General features: G+C 35.3%; 1 protein-coding gene and 2 pseudogenes across 2 annotated transcripts; 2 read left to right on the top strand and 1 right to left on the bottom strand.

Annotated features, from left to right (window-relative positions):
- Window positions 1-1434: 1434 nt before the first annotated feature.
- Window positions 1435-5272, bottom strand: LOC146937159 (putative disease resistance RPP13-like protein 1; annotated as a pseudogene).
- Window positions 5273-8543: 3271 nt separating this feature from the next.
- Window positions 8544-14333, top strand: LOC146937158 (putative disease resistance RPP13-like protein 1). The gene is made up of 6 exons (XM_085751607.1): window positions 8544-9978; window positions 10019-12401; window positions 12531-12687; window positions 13025-13093; window positions 13213-13291; window positions 13980-14333. The coding sequence occupies exons 1-2, from the start codon at window positions 8584-8586 to the stop codon at window positions 12386-12388; spliced, it is 3765 nt and encodes a 1254-aa protein (XP_085607733.1). The 5' UTR covers window positions 8544-8583; the 3' UTR covers window positions 12389-12401; window positions 12531-12687; window positions 13025-13093; window positions 13213-13291; window positions 13980-14333.
- Window positions 14334-16631: 2298 nt separating this feature from the next.
- LOC146937157 (putative disease resistance RPP13-like protein 1) lies at window positions 16632-21053 on the top strand (annotated as a pseudogene). The gene is made up of 5 exons (XR_015029983.1): window positions 16632-19345; window positions 19464-19601; window positions 19859-19950; window positions 20252-20344; window positions 20500-21053. The product of XR_015029983.1 is annotated as a putative disease resistance RPP13-like protein 1 (transcript).
- Window positions 21054-22226: the final 1173 nt, after the last annotated feature.

Here is a 22226-nt window from a genome sequence, read left to right as displayed (position 1 = left end):
TTGTTTTCATAAGCTAACTTGGAGAGCTTATGAAAATAAGCTAAAAACAACTTACGAACAAGTCATAAATTGTTTTCATAAGTTATACCAAACACTTTAATATGTGCTTATGCCAGTAGGTCACCTCATATAAACCAAGGTTCATTGTCAATTTAAGTTATGGTTCAAAATAACTTGCTTTCCAGCACTACATGTATAGAAAACCAATTGACTTTTAGGCCACTGCTCATGTGAAATTAATAGCTTATTTCCTTGCTAAGCTTACTGGTATTATAGCAAATTCAGATACGAACGGTATTGTAGAATGAAATTATTTCTGAATAACTTCGTGTGCACAGTTTTTTCTCCCATTTTGAAAAATGTATTAAATTAGAATAAACATGTGGAAAAACTATAAATAAAATCCTTGTTTTCCAGACCTGAAAAGAAAAGGGAAAAAAACCAATAAAGTAATATACTATTTAATGGGAATTATGCTAAACATTTTGAAACTATTTGCATCTGGTGTGTACAAGAAATTTGGGGGAATTTGGGGGAAATAGAAAAATGAAGTTGCATTTATTCAATAGTAAATATATTAGCAAACTTTGTACCAAAAAAAAAAAAATATATTAGCAAACTAATAATGTGACATAAAAACAGGTCTGGTATCAAATCTGTCACCAGGTTCTCTATGATATACAAAATAAAGGAAGAAGTCAAACTTAAGAATGAAATATAGTAGCATCATGTTTCCAATAAAATTATGCCGAGACATCTCATGAATTACCATCTGAGTCTAAGCAATTACCAGAAACAATGTTCCAAACAACACCTCCACAAAAGCGGGAAAAGTCTTTCTGGAACAAAACTCACCCTAAGTTGCTTAGTTTGAACAAATAGGAATAGCTTTAGAGATTACAACAAAATGCAGCTTATAAGAAAACACTCTGCGGCAAAGTAGTTGTTGCAAAATAAACTCTGACGAGATAATTGCTGCTCATCGTAGTTCCTCAAGCAATTATCTCCTTTCTGAATCCTGTAATAAACCAGAAGTGATATGGGAGTAAATAATCATCGCATTGAAAAATGCAACGAAAGGAGTAACGTTAAACGCTATCCAAGAGGAAATTTATACCTTAGATGAGATACAATTGCTTCGTCCCCGTGAGCTTAGCTCAGTTAGTAAGAACAATGCATAATATATGCAAGGTCCAGGGTTCAAACCACGGACACCACCAAAAAAAGATGCCATTGCTTCCATCATGGTTCCAGTCACACAATCACCCTTGAGTGTGATAGTTTAAAACATGAATCACCACCTGATTCAAAGAAAGTTTCAGAAACAATTTGATGTGGTGTGTTGTATGACGATGTGAATATTGAAACTAACAAAATTTATTGACGATATAATAACAAATAAGTATTTCAGTGACTCACCCAGAGACAAGAAACTCATGTGATCAATTTGTAACATATAATTATGGAGGGAATGTGAGCAATGTTGCGCCACTCTTTCCCCCGCTTCCTCATTAAACTAATTTCCAATATCGGACAGTTAATGATACACAATACTTTAAGAGAGGAAGGAAATCCTTCTTTTGGCAACGACTTGAGCTTGTCACATGATGTAAACTCAAGTTTTTGAAGAGAGTTGAGATGTTGAAGCCACTTCCCATCTAAACATTCTATATCTACAACATTATAGATACATAAGGAAACAAGAGAAGCAGGTAGTAGTGGTACATCACTTTTCATTAGCGCCTTCACTATATCACAACTATGAATTCGCAACACTGAAAGACAATTGAGACTTTCCCATGATGTATTCCCCAAAATTCCTCCAATCGAACCAATACTCAGTTGCTGTAAACTGGTAGGCAAACCATCTGTGGAAATAGATTGCAGATTTGGAAGATTTTGAATTTGCATTTCTTGAAGACCAGACATAGTGTTTATTGGTTGTGGTAGTGAACAAAGGTTTTCACAGTCTTGAATGTCCAAATGAATGAGATTGGGAGTGGGTAATCCACCAAAGGAAAATGATTCCAAGTCATCACAAGACTTTATTGTGATGCTTGTAAGAAATGAGAGACTCTGCTGCGACACACCTTCTGCAATTAATATCGATTTCAGATAACCACAACCTTCAATACACATAGTTTTGAGGACTGGGAGAGAGCCCAAGGTAAACATTGTCATTGAGCTACAACTAAATGATATTGTTAAATCCTCGAGTGATCTGTAATTGTGCAAGGATTCACGAGGAAGGAACACCAGATTCTGACATAAACTTACTTTGAGAGATTTCAAGGTTTTGGGTAGACCATCTGTTGGGAAGGATGTCAAAGAAGGAAAGTTGTCTATATCCAACTTTTGAAGAGAACTAAAAGGAGGAGGTAGCATTAATAGCCTGAAGAAAACATTAGATGATGGCCTCGTAATGTTGCCATTATCATCTGAATCCCCCGACTCCACCAATAAGGGGCATTCCTTAAACACAAGTATTGTTAATGAAGGAAGATTTCTTGGTATGTTACCTAATTTAGGACAATTTTCCAGTGATAGACATTTAAGAATAGGAAACTGTGTACTTTTACCATCCATCGGCTTCCATTCCTCCCAATTTGGCATATTACAAAATTTGAGTTTCTCCAATGAGGGAAATGGTTGAAATAAAGGAGAACTACTACTTCCATAGAACTCAATACCAACTATTGTTACTGCTTCCATATCCGAAATTAATATTTCTTTCAGATTACCTAATTGTCCTAGGGGTGGCATCAATGAACAATTATAACAATTTGAGATCTTCAAATACACCATGTTGCTAAACAAAGAATCACCCAACCAATTTGGAAAGTTGTTTCCACCATAGCCATAAACAGAAAGATTCTTCGAATTTGATGAGGGACGCAACTGTTCAAGTATATCAGTTAGAATTCTTGAATTTGGAGTTGTGTCATTCTTTCCCCAGTCTAGTACTAACTCATCAATATGTTTTTTCATCTCCAAATGCGCTTTAGAAGCATCTGAGGGGTCATTGACATTTTGTAGCTGTGAGATGGAAAGCTTTCCCTGAAGATGGTGAAGTTTTCCCAGGTCTGCAATCTTCAATCCATTGCAGTGATTGCTGACCAAAAAGTTAGACAAAGTTTGAAGGTTTTTTAATCTAACTATTTGTACAGGGATTTCCTTCAAACTAGTTCTTGTGATGTCAAGATGGCGTAGATTCACTAATTTCCCCATGTCCTTTGGTAATTTAGTGAGTAAGTAGCAACTTGACAGCAACAAAGTTTGTAGATTGTAAAGCTTGCAAATTACAGAAGGCAGACTTAGAATCATAGTGCGAGAAAGATTCAAGTACCTAAGGTATATCAATTTTCCAATAGAGTTGGGCAACTTGGTGAACATCACGTAGTTTGACAAAGACAGCACGCGTAACTGTTTTGTTGCTGGAAATAAGTCATCTAATACCTTGTTTGATAACCAACAAACAGACCACTCGTCTTGTAATGGTAAGGATAAGAACGTTCTCAGACTTGTTAATCGATATAACTTACCAAATTTATAGTAAGAGTCATATTGCCCTTTATTGTATGACAAATGACGTACCCTTTCAAGACTTTCTTGTGGATTGAATTCGTACATCCTCATACAATTGGGAGATGAAACCATTGTAGCTAAATCATTCATAAGGTCATGCATTTCAAAGAATTCTTCTCCATCAACAGATCGTCGAAGTATCAGCGACCTTGACACAAGTTCATCAAAGTATTCTTCTGCTATTTTTTCCCACCTTTTCTCGGTTTTGGGGTGAACTACTAAACCTTCTGCAATCCACAGCTGAACTACCGTCTTCTTCTCTAAGACGGAGTTCTTTGGAAAAAGTGAACAATAAGCAAAACATCCTTTTAGAGGAGCTGGAAGATAACGGTAACTCAATAACAGAGCTGGTTGCACCTCATCATTTGTCAATTCCCATATGCTATTTTTTAATACATCATTCCAGTAATCTTGTGACAATTTGATTCGAAGAAGACCTCCAAGTGCGATTGTAGCTAATGGTAAGCCCTTACACTTATTGGCAATTTCTTTGCCAATTACTTCCAAGTTAGATCGTTCCTGGTAATTACTTGATACAAATGCGTGTCTAGCAAGTAAAGACCAGCAATCTTCACTTTCCAAAGGTTCCAGCTTATGGACAGAAAGAAAGGCTTGCATTGGTAGTGCAACTCTTTCATCTCATGTCGTGATGATGATCTTACTCCCCATTTCCCCTACACCTAAGATGTCACTCAGATTGTTCCAACCAACATATCTTCCATACCACACGTCATCCAATACAAGCAAAAAAATTTTGTTGCTTAAACTTTGTTGCAGTTGCATTTGTAGCCTATTCAGGTCACAAGAATCATTTCTTTTTGGATCCACAGATTCAAGATGTTGGGAATTTGGGTAATCATTATTAACTATTTTTGAAGTGATGGATTCAAGATGTTGGGAATTTGGGTAATAGTTATTAACTATTTTTGACGTGACCAATTCAAAAAGGGTTTTAGTGATGTTGAAAACATCGAAGTCTTTTGAAATATAAGCCCACCCTCTCAACTCAAATTTCTCCTTCACTTCAGGATCATTATAAAGAAGTTTGGCAAGGGTTGTTTTACCCAGCCTTCCCATACCCACAATGGAAATCACTCCTATTTTACTTCGACTACCACTACCATCTTCTGACAGTAAAAGATCTTAGTTTCTTTCTATCATCGTCTCTACCACAAACAAAAGATTCATCACCCACAAAAGAATAAGTAGGAGTTCGATGCAAAACATCACTGGAACCACCTTCTTTTAATCCAAGATTCTGCTGTTGTCTCAAACATTCTAATCTTTCAAATAATTTTTGCATTTTTGAATTGATCTTTCTGTTAAACACTTCGAAATGAAAAGTCAAGATGTTTTGCACCTTAACACTGAGAGTTTGGCCTTCATATTCGGTTTCCACTTTGCAGCACAACGCCTCAGTGTTGATTTCGTCAAGCAAATTGTCAACTTCAAATACAGCATCTTGTAGGATAAGCAACCATTGCTTGACAGTAGGATTGGTGATTTGTTTCTCCTCAGCATCATAAAGTACAGCTTGAAGACTGAGCAATGTTATCTTCAACTTTTCTAAGAGTGAAACATCAAGTTTCGTTCTACGAAAAAAGTCCACGAACTCACCAGACACAAAATTTTCCAACAATAGCTCAACAGAAGCCGAAAGGAATGCTCCTACCACAATGCTCGCCATAGATTAGTCTCTTCACAATAATAACCAGGTAAGATTAAGTTTACAAGAACTCTGCTTCTCAGTATTTGGTTTTTATTATATGGAAGTAGTAAGCATGATTGGTGGACTATTCGATATATGTATTATTTTTTACAGGAAGCATATGAACTTGTAAATGATTCCACCAAAAAATAAATTAGCAATGTTTTTTAGTGTAGTGATATTTTGACAACCATTTTGGTACAAAACAACTTTGTTGTTCTCTCTTCTCATTGGTCAAAAATAATAGAAAGAGAAAAAGGGAGAGAGAATAAAAACATAATGTGAGTATGAGAGAGAAAGTTGTACAAAAGTTGTACCAAAATGGTTGTACAAATATCATTTCTCTATTTTTTTACCAGTAGCACACTTACTTATATAAAACTATAGTGGTTATCGGTTGCTAAGCTTAAAGCTACGAAAACAGTGCTCATTTTGTCATTATAAAAGCTCAAATCCCAGATCACTTAAAAAAAAAATATTCGCATGGATACGACGAATGCAAGTTTTTTTTTTTTTTTTTGAAAGAAACGACGAATGCAAGTTGAATTCAACTGCTCTGCCATTAGCATATTATTATTAATATAACATAGTAGTAGGTCATTTCCCACCAATTAAAAAGAAATTAGAAATAAGGGAAACTTTATTACAATTTAACCAAACTAATCTCATTAGTTATTGGTTGATACTTGTTATAATTAGCTATAGAGTGTAGGCTTTTTGACAAACTTCACAATTATTTTGGAACAATATTATTTTTACAAACTTGACAATTGTTATGGGAGTGATGGTGCAATACCTAAAACAATGAAAATTGCTCTTCTTCCAAACAAAATTGCCCATTCCCACATAAACCGCCTAAACCCCAACATGACTTAAGTCACGTTCCGTATCACAAACGTGAGTTAAGTCACGTTAGGAAACTCATGTTGCGCGAGTTAACTCACGTTGAACCCCAACGTGAGTTAACTCACGTTGGGTTGTGATGATATGTCATCTTACGTTATTCTTAGAGTGTGTTTGGATGGGGGAATGTTTTGAGGGAATGTAATGTTATGAGGGAATTCAAATACTTTGAGGTGAATTCCATTGTTTGGATAATAATTTGAAGAATTTTCAAAATGATGAGAATTTATGAAGTATTTTGTTAAAATTAAATTTAGAGAATTTCAAATGACACCTAAAAGGTAAGAATTTCAAAATTCTTCATTGTTATAATCTTTCAAATTTTGCATTTTGGTCCTCAATTTTTTCAAAATTTTCAATTTAACCCCAATAAATTTCCAAAAAATTATAAATTAACCCCTCAAATTTTTCAAAAATTATAATTTGACCCCTCAAAATTTTTGAAATTTACAAATTGATCCCTAATTTCATTTTTCAAATATGGCTAAAAAAATTAAAATTTATAAAAGTTCCCCAAAAATGATGACATATTGAAAATTTTTATTACTCCGTCCAAACAAAAGTATTGAGAAATGAAATGAATTTAATTGAATCATTTAAAAGGCCTAGAATTTTAAATTCTTTAAAATTTTCCAATTACCTCATCCAAACACACTCTTAACATATTTTTCAGTCTATTTTATTAGGTTTTACCAGCAAACCAGAGCAGTATTAGATCAATTGCATACAATTTCAAGTATTTGTAATGTTTTCTATATTTGAGTCTATAATTCTATTCTTCCCGAAACATAGCAATTTTAGGATGTTCTTGAAGTAAATCACGAAGAAATCAAGCAAATCAGGCAATCAAGACCTCAGAAGATTATTCGGCTTTGGGAAGATGAAGAATAAAGATTCAAGAGGCCTCAGAAGACTTTACTTAGGGAGGAAGTTTGTTCCCAATGTCCAAGACAGCTTAACAATGAAGAAAACACCTCAACAGGCGAAGATTACAGGAAGATAGGAAAGTAATGCACTAAAGCGCCTGGCGCACAAAACGAAGCGCCTAGGCGCATGAAAGTAAAAGCCTAATGCGCCTGACGCATGCATTGGGGCATCCCGCGCCTGTGACTTGCGAAAAAAGTCGCTTTTTGTGACATTTTGTAACAAGGCTAGGTGTGTCATTGTCTTGTGTCTCGGGTATAAAGTTTCTTACATGATTTAGGTGTTTTTCCTTTGCTGGTGTCTGCACCTGGGATAAAACTCCTTACTTCGCTTGATTTCAGCATGTCACTTTTCTTGGTCTAGCAGCCGTGATGGCGGCGGATTGCTGGAGACGAGGGCACGTGTGAAGATTTGTTCCTTTCTCTCATCTCTCGCTCAAAAATACATTTGGTGGTGATCTAGTTTTTTATTTCTTCATTTTTGGACAATGTAGTGAGGTATCAAAAAAGCCTTTTTGGAGTATGAAGAAGCTAATGAATGGAAAAATTGCTAAAAAGAGATCCAAGCATTCAGTTTAATAAGTTGTTTCTTAATTTCTTATTGTAATATTTTTTTCTTATATTTTATGCTCTCCCCCTATTTGTTTCTTTTTCTTCAAAATGTTATGTCTCGAATTGTTCTTTAAGAATCCAATTGATTATATGCAAACTCACAACTATATGATTTTTTTGACAATACTATGACATATTTAATGATCTATAATAGACACTTTCATTATCTCTTTTTGCAGGTTGAGTGGTTTTGGAGTAGCCAACTTCAATATTGTGAAGGTTGAAAGAAGAATGATTTTGCAGCTTGAAATAAAAAAATGTACAATAAGAAATTAAGCGAACACTACGCTTAATTGAGCGAACACTACAATAAAACGGAAAAGCAAAATGTCACACTAAAACAACCAACAAACAAATATCACAGAAAGATAACGAAATCACAAAGAGAAAAACTAATTATATATATATATATATATATATATATATATAATTTATTTAAATCAAATGAATGGAAAAAAGTATTTAGAGGGTGATTTCGGAAGAAGAAAAAAAAAAGAATTGGCCTAAGTGAACCAGAAAAGACAATAGAAATAGAGGGTTGAGCGGCTGCTAGATTTAAATAAAGAGTTGTTGCAACCTTTTTGTCTTCTTTTTTCTGTCTTTGAAAGATCCATTTGAAACTCTTTTTTTGTTTTATCCATTTGTTCAGGAGCATTGATACCAACTGTTTCAAAAGAAAAAGGAGCATTGTTACCACTACGCGCTTGTTTTGTCTTTTACAACTTAATAGGTCCGACCAAGGAAACAAAGACATACAAAAATCAAAGAGGAGCAGGGATTTCTTATTACTTACATTAACATTTCTTGGAAACACTATTCTTCTTAATCTTGTTACGAACACAGCAACTAACAATGGCGGCAATTGTGGGAGAAACACTCCTCTTAGCTTCTGTGGAGGTGTTGTTAGAGAAACTTGTTTCTGGTGAGCTCGTTGACAACTTTCAGATCACGAAGCTTGATGTTTCACTCTTGGTAAAGCTGAAGAAAACACTACTGAGTCTTAAACCTACACTTAATCATGCTAAGCAGAAACAGTTCACAAATCAACCTGTGAAGGAGTGGTTTGAAAAACTTAGACATGCTGTATTTGAAGTTGACAATTTGTTTGATGAAATCAACACTGAGGCGTTGCGGTGCAAAGTGAAAGCGGAATATGAAACACTAACTGCAACTTCCCAGGTTTTGAAAAATCTTTCATGTCCTTTTAAACGATTTAATAGGGTCATTAATTCTAAATTGCAAAAATTAATTCAAAGATTACAAGACTTGAGTTCAGAAGTACAACAACGTGGATTAGGTGTTTCCCAATCTAGATTTGATTGGCATGAAACTCGTACAAGTTCTATTTTGGATGATGAATCTTCTATTTATGGAAGAGAAAATGATAAAAACAAACTTAAAAATCTGTTATTGTCTAGTAATGGTGATAGTCAAACAAGAGTTATTTCCATTGTGGGTATGGGAGGGATTGGTAAAACAACCCTTGCCAAACTTCTTTACAACGATCCCGAAGTATATGCCAAATTTGAAGTAAGAGGGTGGACACATGTCTCTAAAGATTTTGATATTTTCAGGGTTCTAGAAACCATTCATGAATCTTTCACTTCACAAGCAATCAATAGTGGTAACCTGAAATCTCAACCTCTTCAATCTTTCAACATAAAAAGAAATGACACTAGTGATGTGAATACCATTTACCAGAATATTCTATTACTGACACCGCAGCAAATTTTAAGCACTAAAAAGTGTTTGTTGGTATTGGATGATGTGTGGGATGCAAAATTGGTCGATTGGACATATCTGATGGACATCTTTAATGTGGGAGAAACGGAAAGTAGGATCATCATCACAACACGGGATGAAAGAGCTGCGTTATCCATGCAAGACTTTCAGTCTGTTCACTACCTGAGACCTCTAGAAAGTGAAGATTGCTGGTCAATAGTTGCCAGACATGCATTTGGAGCATGGAACAACCAGCAACGGTCTGATCTAGAAGAAATTGGTAGAGAAATTGCGAAAAAATGTGATGGATTACCATTAGCTGCAAAAGCACTTGGGGATTTTCTTCACATCAAATTGTCCCCAGATTACTGGAATCATGTGCTAGAAAGTGACCTTTTGGAATCAATAGATTATGGCGTTCAACATTCTCTACAATTGAGCTACCATTATTTATCGGCTCCATTACAACGGTGCTTTGGATACTGTTCAATTTTTCCAAAGAAGTCCATCTTAGAAAAAGATATGGTAGCGGTGCTTTGGATACTGTTCAATTTTTCCAAAGAAGTCCATCTTAGAAAAAGATATGGTAGTTCAGTTGTGGATTGCAGAAGGCTTACTACAATCATCCACAGATCAGGAAAAATCCGGAGAAGAATACTTTGATGTACTAGTGTCAAGGTCGTTGATACATCGACGGTGTATTGGTGATGAGGAAGCAAACTTTGAAATGCATGACCTCATCCATGATTTAGCTACCATGGTTTCATCTTCATATTGTATCAGGTTGGACGAACAAAATCTACTTGAAAGCATGCATAATTTATCATACAATAGAGGGCTATGTGACTCATTTAATAAATTTGATAAATTGTATGGAGTAAAAGGTCTACGTACCTTTCTAGCATTACCATTACAAAAACAACTGCCGTTTTGTTCGTTATCGAACAAGGTAGTACATGAAATGCTGCCAACAATGAAACAGTTACGCGTTTTGTCTTTGTCAAACTACAAGAGTATCACTGAGGTTCCCAACTCTATTGGAAATTTGTTATACCTGCAGTACTTAAATCTTTCTCATACTAAGATTGAAAGGTTGCCTTCTGAAACATGCAAGCTTTACAATCTGCAGTTCTTGTTGTTGTCGGGCTGTAAAAGGCTCAATGAATTGCCAGAAGGCATGGGAAAGTTGGTTAATCTACGCCGCCTTGATGTTAGTGACACTGCATTGAGAGAGATTCCAGTACAAGTAGCCAAACTTGAAAATCTCCAAACTTTATCTGATTTTATTGTCAGCAAACATAATGGCGGATTGAAAGTTGCAGAGTTAGGAAAATTTCCCCACCTACGTGGAAAACTTTCCATCTCACAAATGCAAAATGTCAGTGACCCCTTTGAAGCTTTTCAAGCTAATATGAAAATGAAAGAAAGAATAGACGAGTTAGCTTTAGAATGGGATTCTAGTAGTACTTTTTCAGATTCACAAATTCAAAGTGCTGTACTTGAACATCTGCGACCCTCTATTAATTTGAAAAGTCTCACCATCCAAGGCTATGGTGGAATCAGCTTTCCAAATTGGTTAGGTGATTCATTATTTAGCAACATGGTGTATTTGAGGATCTCAAATTGTGATGATTGTTTATGGCTTCCACCCCTTGGACAATTGGGCAATCTGAAAGAACTCATCATTGAAGGGATGCAATCAGTAGAGACAATCGGTATTGAGTTCTGTGGTAGTGATAGTTCTCCTTCATTTCAACCATTTCCCTCCTTGAAGATTCTACACTTTGAGGATATGCAAGAGTGGGAGGAATGGAACTTGATTGGAGGTATAACTACAGAGTTTCCTATTCTAAAAACTTTGTCACTAAGTAACTGCCCGAAACTGAGAGCTGGAAACATACTCGGACAATTTCCTTCCTTAACTGAACTTGAGTTAAGAGAGTGTCATCTATTGGTGCAATCAATGCCATCATCAAATCATGTATTCAGGCAACTGATATTCCCTTTTAATTCTCTTCAACAGTTGACCATAAACGGTTTTCCATCTCTGATGTCTTTCCCAGCAGACGGTCTACCAAAAACCTTGAAATTTCTCATAATCAGTAACTGTGAGAATCTAGAGTTCCTTCCTCATGAATACTTGGATAATTACACAGCACTTGAGGAATTGAAAATATCTTATAGTTGTAATTCAATGATATCATTTTCTTTGGGCGCTCTCCCTGTCCTCAAAAGTCTGTTTATTGAGGGTTGTAAAAATTTGAAATCGATATTAATTGCAGAAGACGCATCGGAAAAGAGTCTCTCATTTCTCAGAAGCATCAAAATATGGGATTGTAATGAACTGGAGTCATTTCCCCCAGGTGGATTTCCCACTCCAAACCTCACTTATATTGCTGTATGGAAGTGTGAGAAGCTTCAGTCACTGCCAGAAGCAATGAACACTCTAACTGGTCTTCAAGAAATGGAAATTGATAATCTACCAAATCTTCAATCTTTTGTCATAGATGATTTGCCTATCAGTTTGCGGGAACTGACTGTTGGCTCTGTTGGAGGGATTTTGTGGAATACTGTGCCCACTTGGGAACATCTCACTTGTCTTTCAGTGTTGCGAATTAACTGTGGTGATACAGTGAACACGTTCGTGGTGCCACTGCTACCTGCATCTCTCGTGACATTACGCATCTGTGGTCTTAATAATAGAAGCATTGATGGGAAGTGGCTTCAAGTTCTCACTTCTCTCCAAAACCTTGAGATTGTTAACGCTCCCAAGCTCAAGTCGTTGCCAAAAAAAGGACTGCCTTCCTCTCTTTCAGTACTAAGTATAACTCTCTGTCCATTACTGAAAGCAAGTATGCGAAGGAAGAGAGGGAGAGAGTGGCGTAAAATTGCTCACATTCCTGCCATAATTATCGATGACGAATTGATCACATAAGTTTCCTGTCTGGGTGAGTCTCTAGGATACTTCTTTTTTGTTTCTTTCTTATTATGACATCATCAATTAATATTGTTAATTTCAATAGTAACAACAAAATAGTATATTATAAAACTAGCACTAACTCTTTTTTTTATCATAGAATTATATTCTGTGTCACCCCTGCTTTTGCCAATCTTGCTGTTGTGAGAAGCCAAATTTGTGTGTACAGCCTTCTCCCAAGTCCAGTAAATGTTTTAGTAGTCAGGAACAAATGAAAAGAATGAAAAGGAAAAAACAACTGACCGCAAATATGTTAGGTAATCTTTTTGTCTATATAACATCAAATATATTTTAATGAGTTGGTTTTAATGCTTTGATTGTTAATTTGTATCAAACTCTTGTAACATGGTTCAAATTCTTCATGTTGGTCAATTAGAACTCTTTCCATGAGAAAAGTTCTTTAAGGTGATTAGCTTCTTTTATCAAACTTTTTTTTTTCCTATAGATTTTTTTAAATATATGTTATAAATGTCTGAATTGCATCCTTTTAAATATTTAGGATAACGTCGATTATTTTGAACCATGTAATCATCTCTCCTAGGTTTTGCAGTTCACCACTTGTTGACTTTCTATAAATCTTTATTTTGTGTGAAGCCATTATGTTTTTTCCACTGCCACCTCTAATTGATGGCTTGCACCAAGATTGCAGTAAAGGCATCTCAGGTATAAATTTCCTCTTTGATTGGTTTTAACAAAATTCCTTTTACTACATGCATGGTCCAATGCTTATCCATCTCAAAGCTTTTTGTTAAGCTCACGGTATTGGTGTCTTGCTGGGCTAGTGAATGGAGATATTGTATTCTTTGCGAATCAATACTTGTCTGAGTCCTTTCTGCAATGGACTTGTTTCGAAGCCTAAAGGTACCATTCTTCCCTTCCCTACACTACAACTGTTATGCCATTTTCCTCCTCCCTTAATTCATTTAGTTTTACATGCTGTTGTTCATGTTTTTCATATGCGTTAGTTTTATTGATTGCTATTATTTACTAGTCTGTCTTCGAGTTTATTGTAGGATTCAGAAAATGAGGTGCAAATCCTCTGTTTTGTGAAACTATATGTGATTTTGGCATATCCTTTGTTGGGAAGGATCTTTCAGATTTTGCCTTAAATTATTTTTGAGCCTTAAGTTTGTCGCATCTTGTCAGATGAATAATTGTTTTCCTATGTTCACTCTATTTATCTTGCGTTAACTGACACGTTGGTTGTCAGTTAGTTAGGCTTTTATCATGTGTACTCCCTATGCACTTTTAGAAAATTCTCATGTAGTAAGTTCTAATAATTTAGAAGCCAATCTTTGTTTTATTTGTTCCTAAATCCTTCGACTGTAGCCATGACACATCCATCCCATATCTGATACATCCACAAATGGAGCATCATTCGCACCCATTTGATGAAGAGAACCGTGCATTGCATATTTCATTAGTAGTCATTATATATGTTTTTTCTATACACCACCTCAAATTCATAAGATATGAAGACAGATATTTTCTTTTCTTTATTTCCTAACTGGGATTATGCACCTAAGGAGGTTATTTGATCCTAAACTAGGATTGTATGTTTAGTAGCTACAAGGATTGGAAAGTTGCTGCCCAACTAGGAAGGACCGTACCAGATAAAAGGGAAGCCGTCACATGGCAGCTGGCGCATACAAATTGGAGGAAATAAATGGAGACCCCGTTTCTCGAACATTGAACACCGTCAATCTTCGTCACTATTACAGTTAATCACTACCATGTAGTACTTTTATTTGTCTTTTTGTTTTCAAAATAAAGGTCGGCAAAGACTTATAACATATGCCGCCCAGATTTGCTGTAAACTTTCTTTATTATTATCGCAATGAAAAGAGGTAGGGTAGCACTCTTTTCCCCTGCAAGGGCAGGGGTTTTTAACGAGGCACCCTACTTATAAATGTTGCAGTTTTTGAGCACCCAGACACAAGAGGAGAATGACTCCTTCTTCCGGAAAAAGGAAACATCCCTCGTAAGACTTCGCCTAATAAACAGGAAGCAGATACGTAAGACTTCACCAATAACAGGGAAGCAGCCCTTAAGACGCCCCCTATACAGGCATAGCCTGTAAGACCCCCTATAAAGGAGCAGCCCCGTAAGACGCCCCTTATTAAGAGAGAAAGAGAGTGAATGAAAAGTGTTGTTCTCATTACATGTGATTGAAGGTACAGTGAGTTTATATACATATGTGAGCGTACATGATAAGCTAATGTAGTAGAGAAACACTATAGTGCAACTAAAACACTCTAAATGCAATTACTTGAAGTATAAGTTATTTATCCTTATGTATATTATCCAATACCCCTATACAAGCGCAACCCTTAAGACTTCCCCTATAAAGGAGAGGCCCCGTAAAACGCCCCATATACAGGTGCATCCCGTAAGATTCCCCTATAAAGGAGCAATTAATAAAGATTTCTTCCATGAAAAGAAGCAACTTGTAGAGACGTTGACAATTCATCATTTTAAATGAAAATCTTAGAAGAAACTCAAAATATCGTCACCTAAAGCATCACTATGAAAATCAACTTTCAAAGGTACCAAGCCCAAAAAATTATCATCGAAAAGGAAGAAAGTTCATGACAAATGACCTCCCTTGAAAGATCGTAAACAACGATAAAAATAAACGCTCCAGATAATAAATGTCACCGAGAAGAAATCAAACAAAATAAGTTCACAGGATGACATAAGAGTTATGGTAAAATCACGATACAACAAAAATCATAAAGCATGGCCAGATAAAAGGACAAAATGGAACATAAATAAGCACAAATAGAAATATCATTACAAAACCATCAATACGGAGAATAAATTTTACAACACAAACAATCAAGGCTCAACAAATGTGTATGATGTCAGGGGAATATCCAGGATTTTATAGAGACCTTCGACAGTAGCCATGACACATTCATGATACATCCACAAATGGAACATCAATCCCACCCATTTGACGAAGAGAACTGTGCAAACAAGAGTTTGGTCGTGGTCCTCTTTAAATAAACATGTATATTTGTTTTGTTCATTCCTTAGAAGTCATAAACATGTATATTTGTTTTGTTCATTCCTTAGAAGTCATTATATATATCTTCTTTTTTTTTTTTTTCAAACACGACCTAAAATTGATAAGATATGAAGACATATATTTTCTTTTCTTTATTTCGAAACTGGGATTATGATGCCTAAGGAGGTTATTTTATCCTAATTTAGGACTATATGTTTAGTACTTACCAGCTTGTTTAGCAAATTTGACGGCTTCGCCTTTGTGTTTTGAATTATTTTATCATGTTTGCAGATCTGCCAAGGGCTTCAAGTGTGAATGTGTGATTTGTAGCTTGCACCAAGATGGCAGCAGTGGCATCTCAGTTATAAATTTCCTATTTGATAGTTTGGCTTTAAAACACACTATAGTCTGTACTTCAAGAAAAATAACATTTTATCTTTTGCTTCTCTGCTAGTTAAGTATTCATGTGTTGTTCTAATCTTTTTCCTTATTCAGGACAAACATGACCTTCCCTTTCTTCAATTTCTGATACCCATGTCTAAAAAAGTAATGTTAATCTACAAAATTCATACACGGGAGAAATGCACGTCACTAAAAAAATTCTGAAATAAGTTTTTTTTATTAGGAAAATACTTAGATGCATATTAGCTGCTTTCCATATGGTTGTTAACTTTACTGTCACTTTTTCAATTCCATTCTCAATGTTTGCTTTGACCACAAAAATGATAATTTTAAGTTAAAAAAACCATACAAAAATGCACATAAATTATGTTCTTTTTAAAATTTTAGACATAAAAAAAGAATAATTATAAAATACCAATCATAATTTTGTATACTTTCTATTGAGGTGAAATCATTATGCCTATTTTTTTAGCAATCTTGGCTCTTTACGTTATCCCCTTGAGAATTTGGTAATCCCCACCCCCCATCTCCCACCCTCCTCCACTAAGAATTGAGATGAAATCATTTTTTTCTTACAACATGAAATCATTCACTTGCATTTTAGTATTTTTCGTGAAACCACAAGTGTAACTTGTTCTTTAAGAAAAACACCAGCTTCTGCCGTCGGTGTTTTACACGTTAAATAAATCGACAAGCAAAGTGGTGACTACAAAAAAATATTCAAGAGAAGCATATTTTTCTTAAATATTCTTCTTCTTCTTCTTCTTCTTGTTACAAACAAGGCAAGTAATGGAGTCTATTAAGGGAGAAAAACTCATCTCACCCACAAATCTTGTGAAGATGTTGTTAGACAAGATTGTTTCTGGTGATTTCGTGAACATGTGTCGGAGCACGAAGCTTGTTGACGATTCACTGCTGGAAAACCTGAAGAAAACACTGGCTCTAACTGTTGTACTTAATTATGATGATGATGCTGATCTCAATGAATGGTCTAATGCGCTGAGATATGCTGTATTTCATGACAGTTTGTTCGATGAAATCAACACTGAGCATCAAACTCGTACTTCTCAGGTGCTGAATAATCTTTATTCTCCTAATGAGGTGATTAATTCTAAATTTAAAAAACTAATTCAAAAATTAGAATTCTTGAATTCAGCAGTACAACAAGGTGTTTCCAATTGCATCAAGGTTTTGCGTGAAACTCCTGCTACAAGGTCTATTTTTGTTGATGAATCTTCTATTTATAGAAGAGACATTGATAAAGAGAAACTTAAACATCTTTTGTTGTCTACTGATTGTGATGATGGTAAAAGAAGAATGATTTCACTGTGGGTATGGGAGGGATTGGTAAAACAACCCTTGCTAAACTCCTTTACAACGACCCTGAAGTACATGACAAATTTGAATTAAAACTGTGGAGGTATATCTCAAAAGATTTTGATATTTTCAGGGTTTTTGAAACCCTTCTAGAATCTATTACTTCACAAACTATCAGTAACGACAACACATATACAAAAAGAAATGACATGGCTGACTTGAATATCGTTTTCCCAAAATTTCTGTTAGTACTGGATGACGTGTTGTATGCAAGATCTGTCAACTGGACATTACTGATGGATATCATTAATGTTGGGAAAAGGGGAAGCATGATTATAATCATAACACGAGATGAAAGAGTTCCAAAATCCATGCAAACCTTTTTTTATGTCCACTATTTGATACCTCTGCAAAGCGAACACTGTTGGTCTTTACTGGCCAGACATGCATTTGGAGAATGTAATGACCAACAATGATCTAATCTAGAAGAAATAGGCAGGAAAATTGCAAAAAAAATGTGATGGATTACCATTAGCTGCAGTAACAGTTGTGGCTTTTCTTCAAATCAAAATTTCCCTGGATTACTGGAATAATGTACTAATACATGAAATTTGGGAATTGGTGCATTATGACGTCCAACCTGATCTACAATTGAGATACCATTATCTTTCAGTTCCTTTAAAACATTGCTTTGAATATTGTTCAATTTTTCCAAAAAAATCCATCTTAGAAAAAAATGTGGTAGTTCAGTTGTGGATTGCAGAAGGGTTGGTAGAATCGTCTGCAAATCAGGAAAAAGTTGGAGGCTCATTTAATTGCCAGAAGACATTGGAAAATTGATTGATCTCTGTCACCTTGATGTTAGTGACACTGCATTGAGGGAGATGCCCGTACAAATAGCCAAACTAAAAAATCTCCATACTTTGTCGGACTTTGTTGTCAGCAAGCATAATGATGGATTGAAGCTAGCCAATTTGGGGAAATTTCCCCACCTACATGGAAAACTTTCCATCTCACAGCAACAAAATGTTAATGACCCCCTTGAAGCAGATCAGGCCAAGATTAAGATGAAAGAACAAATAGACGAGTTAGTCTTCGAATGGGATTGTGGAAGTACTTTTCAAGATTCACAAATTCAAAGTGTTGTACTTGAACATTTGCAACCCTCAACAAATTTGAAAAGTCTCACCATAAAAGGCTACTGTGGAGACAACTTTCCAAATTGGATGGGTTATTTTTTTATTTAGCAACATGGTGTACTTAAGGATCTCGAATTGTGATGATTGTTTATGGCTTCCACCCCTTGGACAATTGGGTAATCTGAAAATCCTCATTATTGAAGGGATGCAATCAGTACAAACAATTGGTACTGAGTTCTATGGAAGTGATGGTTCTCCTTCATTTCAACCATTTCCTTCCTTGGAGACTCTACACTTTGAGAATATGCAAGAGTGGGAGGAATGGAACTTGATTGGAGGTACGGAGGGTTGTAAAAATCTGAAATCGATATTAATTGCAGAGGACGAGTCGCAAAAGAGTCTCTCATTTCTTAGAAGCATCAAAATATGGGATTGTAATGAGCTGAAGTCATTTACCCTAGGCGGTTTGCACACTCCAAACCTCATTCATTTTGTAGTGTGGAAGTGTCAGAAGCTTCAGTCACTACCAGAAGCAATGAACACTTTAACTGACCTTCAGGAAATGGAAATTGATGATCTGCCGAATCTTCAATCTTTTGTCATAGATGATTTGCCTATGAGTTTGCGGGAACTGACTGTTGGCTCTGTAGGAGGTATTTTGTGGAATACTGAACCAACTTAGGAACATCTCACTTGTCTTTCTGTGTTGCGAATTAATGGCAATGCTACAGTGAACACGCTGATGGAGCCACTGCTACCAGCATCGCTTGTTACACTATGCATCAGTAGTCTTAATAATACAAGCCTTGATGGGAAGTGGCTTCAACATCTCACTTCTCTTCAAAACCTTGAGATTATTAATGCTCCCAAACTCAAGTCATTGCCAAAAAAAAGGATTGCCTTCCTCTCTTTCAGTACTAAATATGACTCGCTGCCCATTGCTCGAAGCAATTTTGCGGAGGAAGCGAGGGAAAGAGTGGAGTAAGATTGCTCACATACCTGCCATAATTATTGATGATGAATTGATCACATGAGTTTCTTATCATGGTTAGTCACTGAATTACCTATTTTTGTTTCTTTCTTATGATGTCATCATCAATTAATATTGCTGATTTCAATAGTAACATCAAAATACAATATTATAACACTTAACACTCTTTTTTAGTTCTAGAATTATGTTCTGTTTCACTCCTGCTTCTGCCCAATCTTGTTGTTGTGAGAAGCCAAATTCGCATGTCCGACCTGCAAACAAGTCCAGTAAATGTTGTACTGATTGATGATCAACTGAGTCAAATTATGTAAGGTGCTCTTTTTGTCTATATAACTTTTGTAATGTGGTTTAGGTTCTTCTAGTAAATATCATTTTTGCATTTCCATATTTTTGTGTTTATCTAACCGTTTTGACTTAACATCAGCATATATTAAAACACAAACTCATGTTTTAAACAGAGAACTATTCCTAGTCATCTCCGATTGTGCCAATATGGATATTTTATTCTTCTTTTTCTACGTGGCATCTTTAAGAAGAGTTCTCCAATTGTGTTTGTCTGTTTGTTGCAGCTGAATTGGATTGCTCAAGAAGGCCAACAAACTTTCCAATCTCTATGATTTTGAGTTTGCTATCTTTCTCTGTAGATGTGTCTCAATTTTATGTGAGTTTTTTTTGTTCCTTTGCCGATGATACTGGTATTTAACTTTCAGAAGTTACACACAATTTGATTAACTAATATTCCCTTGTTTAGTTTTTTCGCTGTTTTAATATGTACTGTGATGCATGTACAAAAAATCATCTTAGCCTTCCTTTCATAAACCCTTATCCTTAGCGACACTCCCATCACATTCTTACTCATATTTTACATGTATGGTCGTAACTCTTAACTTTGAAAAGCATCGAATTATTTTTTATTATATCATGTTTTTTTTTTCACATGCAAAATTACTTATTCCTGTTAGGCATCAGGGATGATTATGATACGGTCGATGCATGCAGTTGGCCTAGGTTGGCATGTTGTACCCTATTTGTGCACCTTCAGAAAAAGCTAAATAGTAAGCTCTTGTAATTTATAATGTAGTCAGTTTTTTTGCCTCTAATCTGTATCATCGACGCCTAATTTTATTTGCTTCTGGTCACTGCTTTGTTCTATTAAAAAGTGAACACCATCAACCTTGACACGGTATCTGTATTTATTTTTATGTATCAGGTTTGTATTTCCTCAACTGAAGGTAGATTCGCCCAATGGTTTTCTCCGCAAATCTTAATGATGTTCAGGGAGTATCCAGGCCTTTGTGGAGAGATCCTTGACAGTAGCCAGAGCATGTCATCCTTTATTTCACACTTTCAGAGCATAGAGTCATGCAAGCAAGAGTTTAGTTGAGTACAACAGCGTCCAGTTCTTTTACACAGACATTGCAGAACCATTTTTTTCATTGATTTAGAAAAATACATCAAATTTTAAATCCTACGCTTGAGCTGTAAATATGAGTTTGATTAATAACATTATATCACAATAAAATCATTGCTGTGTGGATGGAAAAATGGCAAGCATGTTAATACAGTTCCATTCTTATGAGAAAACTGTATAGAACTTGCAAATGCAGAAAAGTGATGTGTGCCTTATGTAAATGGTGAAAAATAAATAATAAACACCATATGATTGATGTTAGAATACTAGCCAAAGAAGTCATACACACTAGTAGCCATAAAATCATTGGAGAAATGAGAATGGATAGATGCAAAAAACTAAACAGGGTGAAAATAATTGATTTTTGTAACTAGGAGCTTCTATGAGATGATTACCTACATGTGGTTTTGGCAAATCTAACAAATTTATTTGAATGTGTAAAAGTGGCTTTTAGGGTGGAGATGTGTATCAAATGTTCCATGGGTGGACCATGATTCAGAGCCACTAGATCACTAATTTTGGAGTAAAAATTGACACTTTTTGGATTATATAATCTGAAATGTCATAAAACATTTCAGATTATATAATCTGAGCTGTATCAACATAGAGACAAAACCTTTGTTTTTTTGCTGAGACATATATAAGGTAAGAAATTGCGTCCAAATGATATAAACATGCATTCGTGATCATATAAAATAAATACTTTAATTAAAAACATAAGAAACAATACAATTTTGAAACATTTAATTTAAAACTGAAATTATTCAAAGGTTACAAAACAAACCAAATATTCAAACATAAAATTCAAAACATCAAACATGTTCAAAATATTACAACACTATAAAACTAAGCCTTGCCACCCCCACCCCTACCATGCCTACATAGATAAATCCGCCCTCCATGAACCTCCGCCAAAATTGCTTCCAAATGATTCCATTCATTACTCCCCTACTTCACCACACCACTAGCCATGACGGAATAGACATGGTCTCTAATACATCTCAACCTTCTGGTCAGCTCTAGGTACCCATGTTCTCCTCCTACACAGCAGCAACCTCATCAAAAGCCTACTACTCGGCTGGCCTCGAGATAGGAACAACCTCGTCCGCGAGTATGAGGCGTGACGTGGATGTGAGGTGGAATAAAACCATCTTATCTATAAAAATAAAAGAATTACAACCATCTCTAAGTTGATTAGAACTTTGTATGACGTTACGAGACTAAACTCATACCACTAAACTACCATCTCAAATGTGATTCGTTTTTAATATTAAATTATAGTCATAAATATCTTTCTATGTAAACATACTATTTTTTTTTTCAATTTCTTTAATTTAATTAAAGTAATAGAAAGTCTATGTCAGTTTAGCTCAGTTAGTAGGGACAATGCATAAAATATGCAAAGGTCCGGGGTTCGAACCCCGGACACCACCAAAAAAAAATAAAGTAGCAGAAAATAAAAATTAATATGTTTCTTTATTTTTATATTCTTAATAAAATTTCTAATTTAGAAAAACTTTTAGAAA

The sequence above is a fragment of the Medicago sativa genome, chromosome 3 (genome assembly GCF_051527215.1).
Source record: "Medicago sativa cultivar Bolivia chromosome 3, Bolivia_mono, whole genome shotgun sequence".
Taxonomy (NCBI): domain Eukaryota; kingdom Viridiplantae; phylum Streptophyta; class Magnoliopsida; order Fabales; family Fabaceae; genus Medicago; species Medicago sativa.
This window is presented reverse-complemented; position numbering and strand designations above follow the sequence as displayed.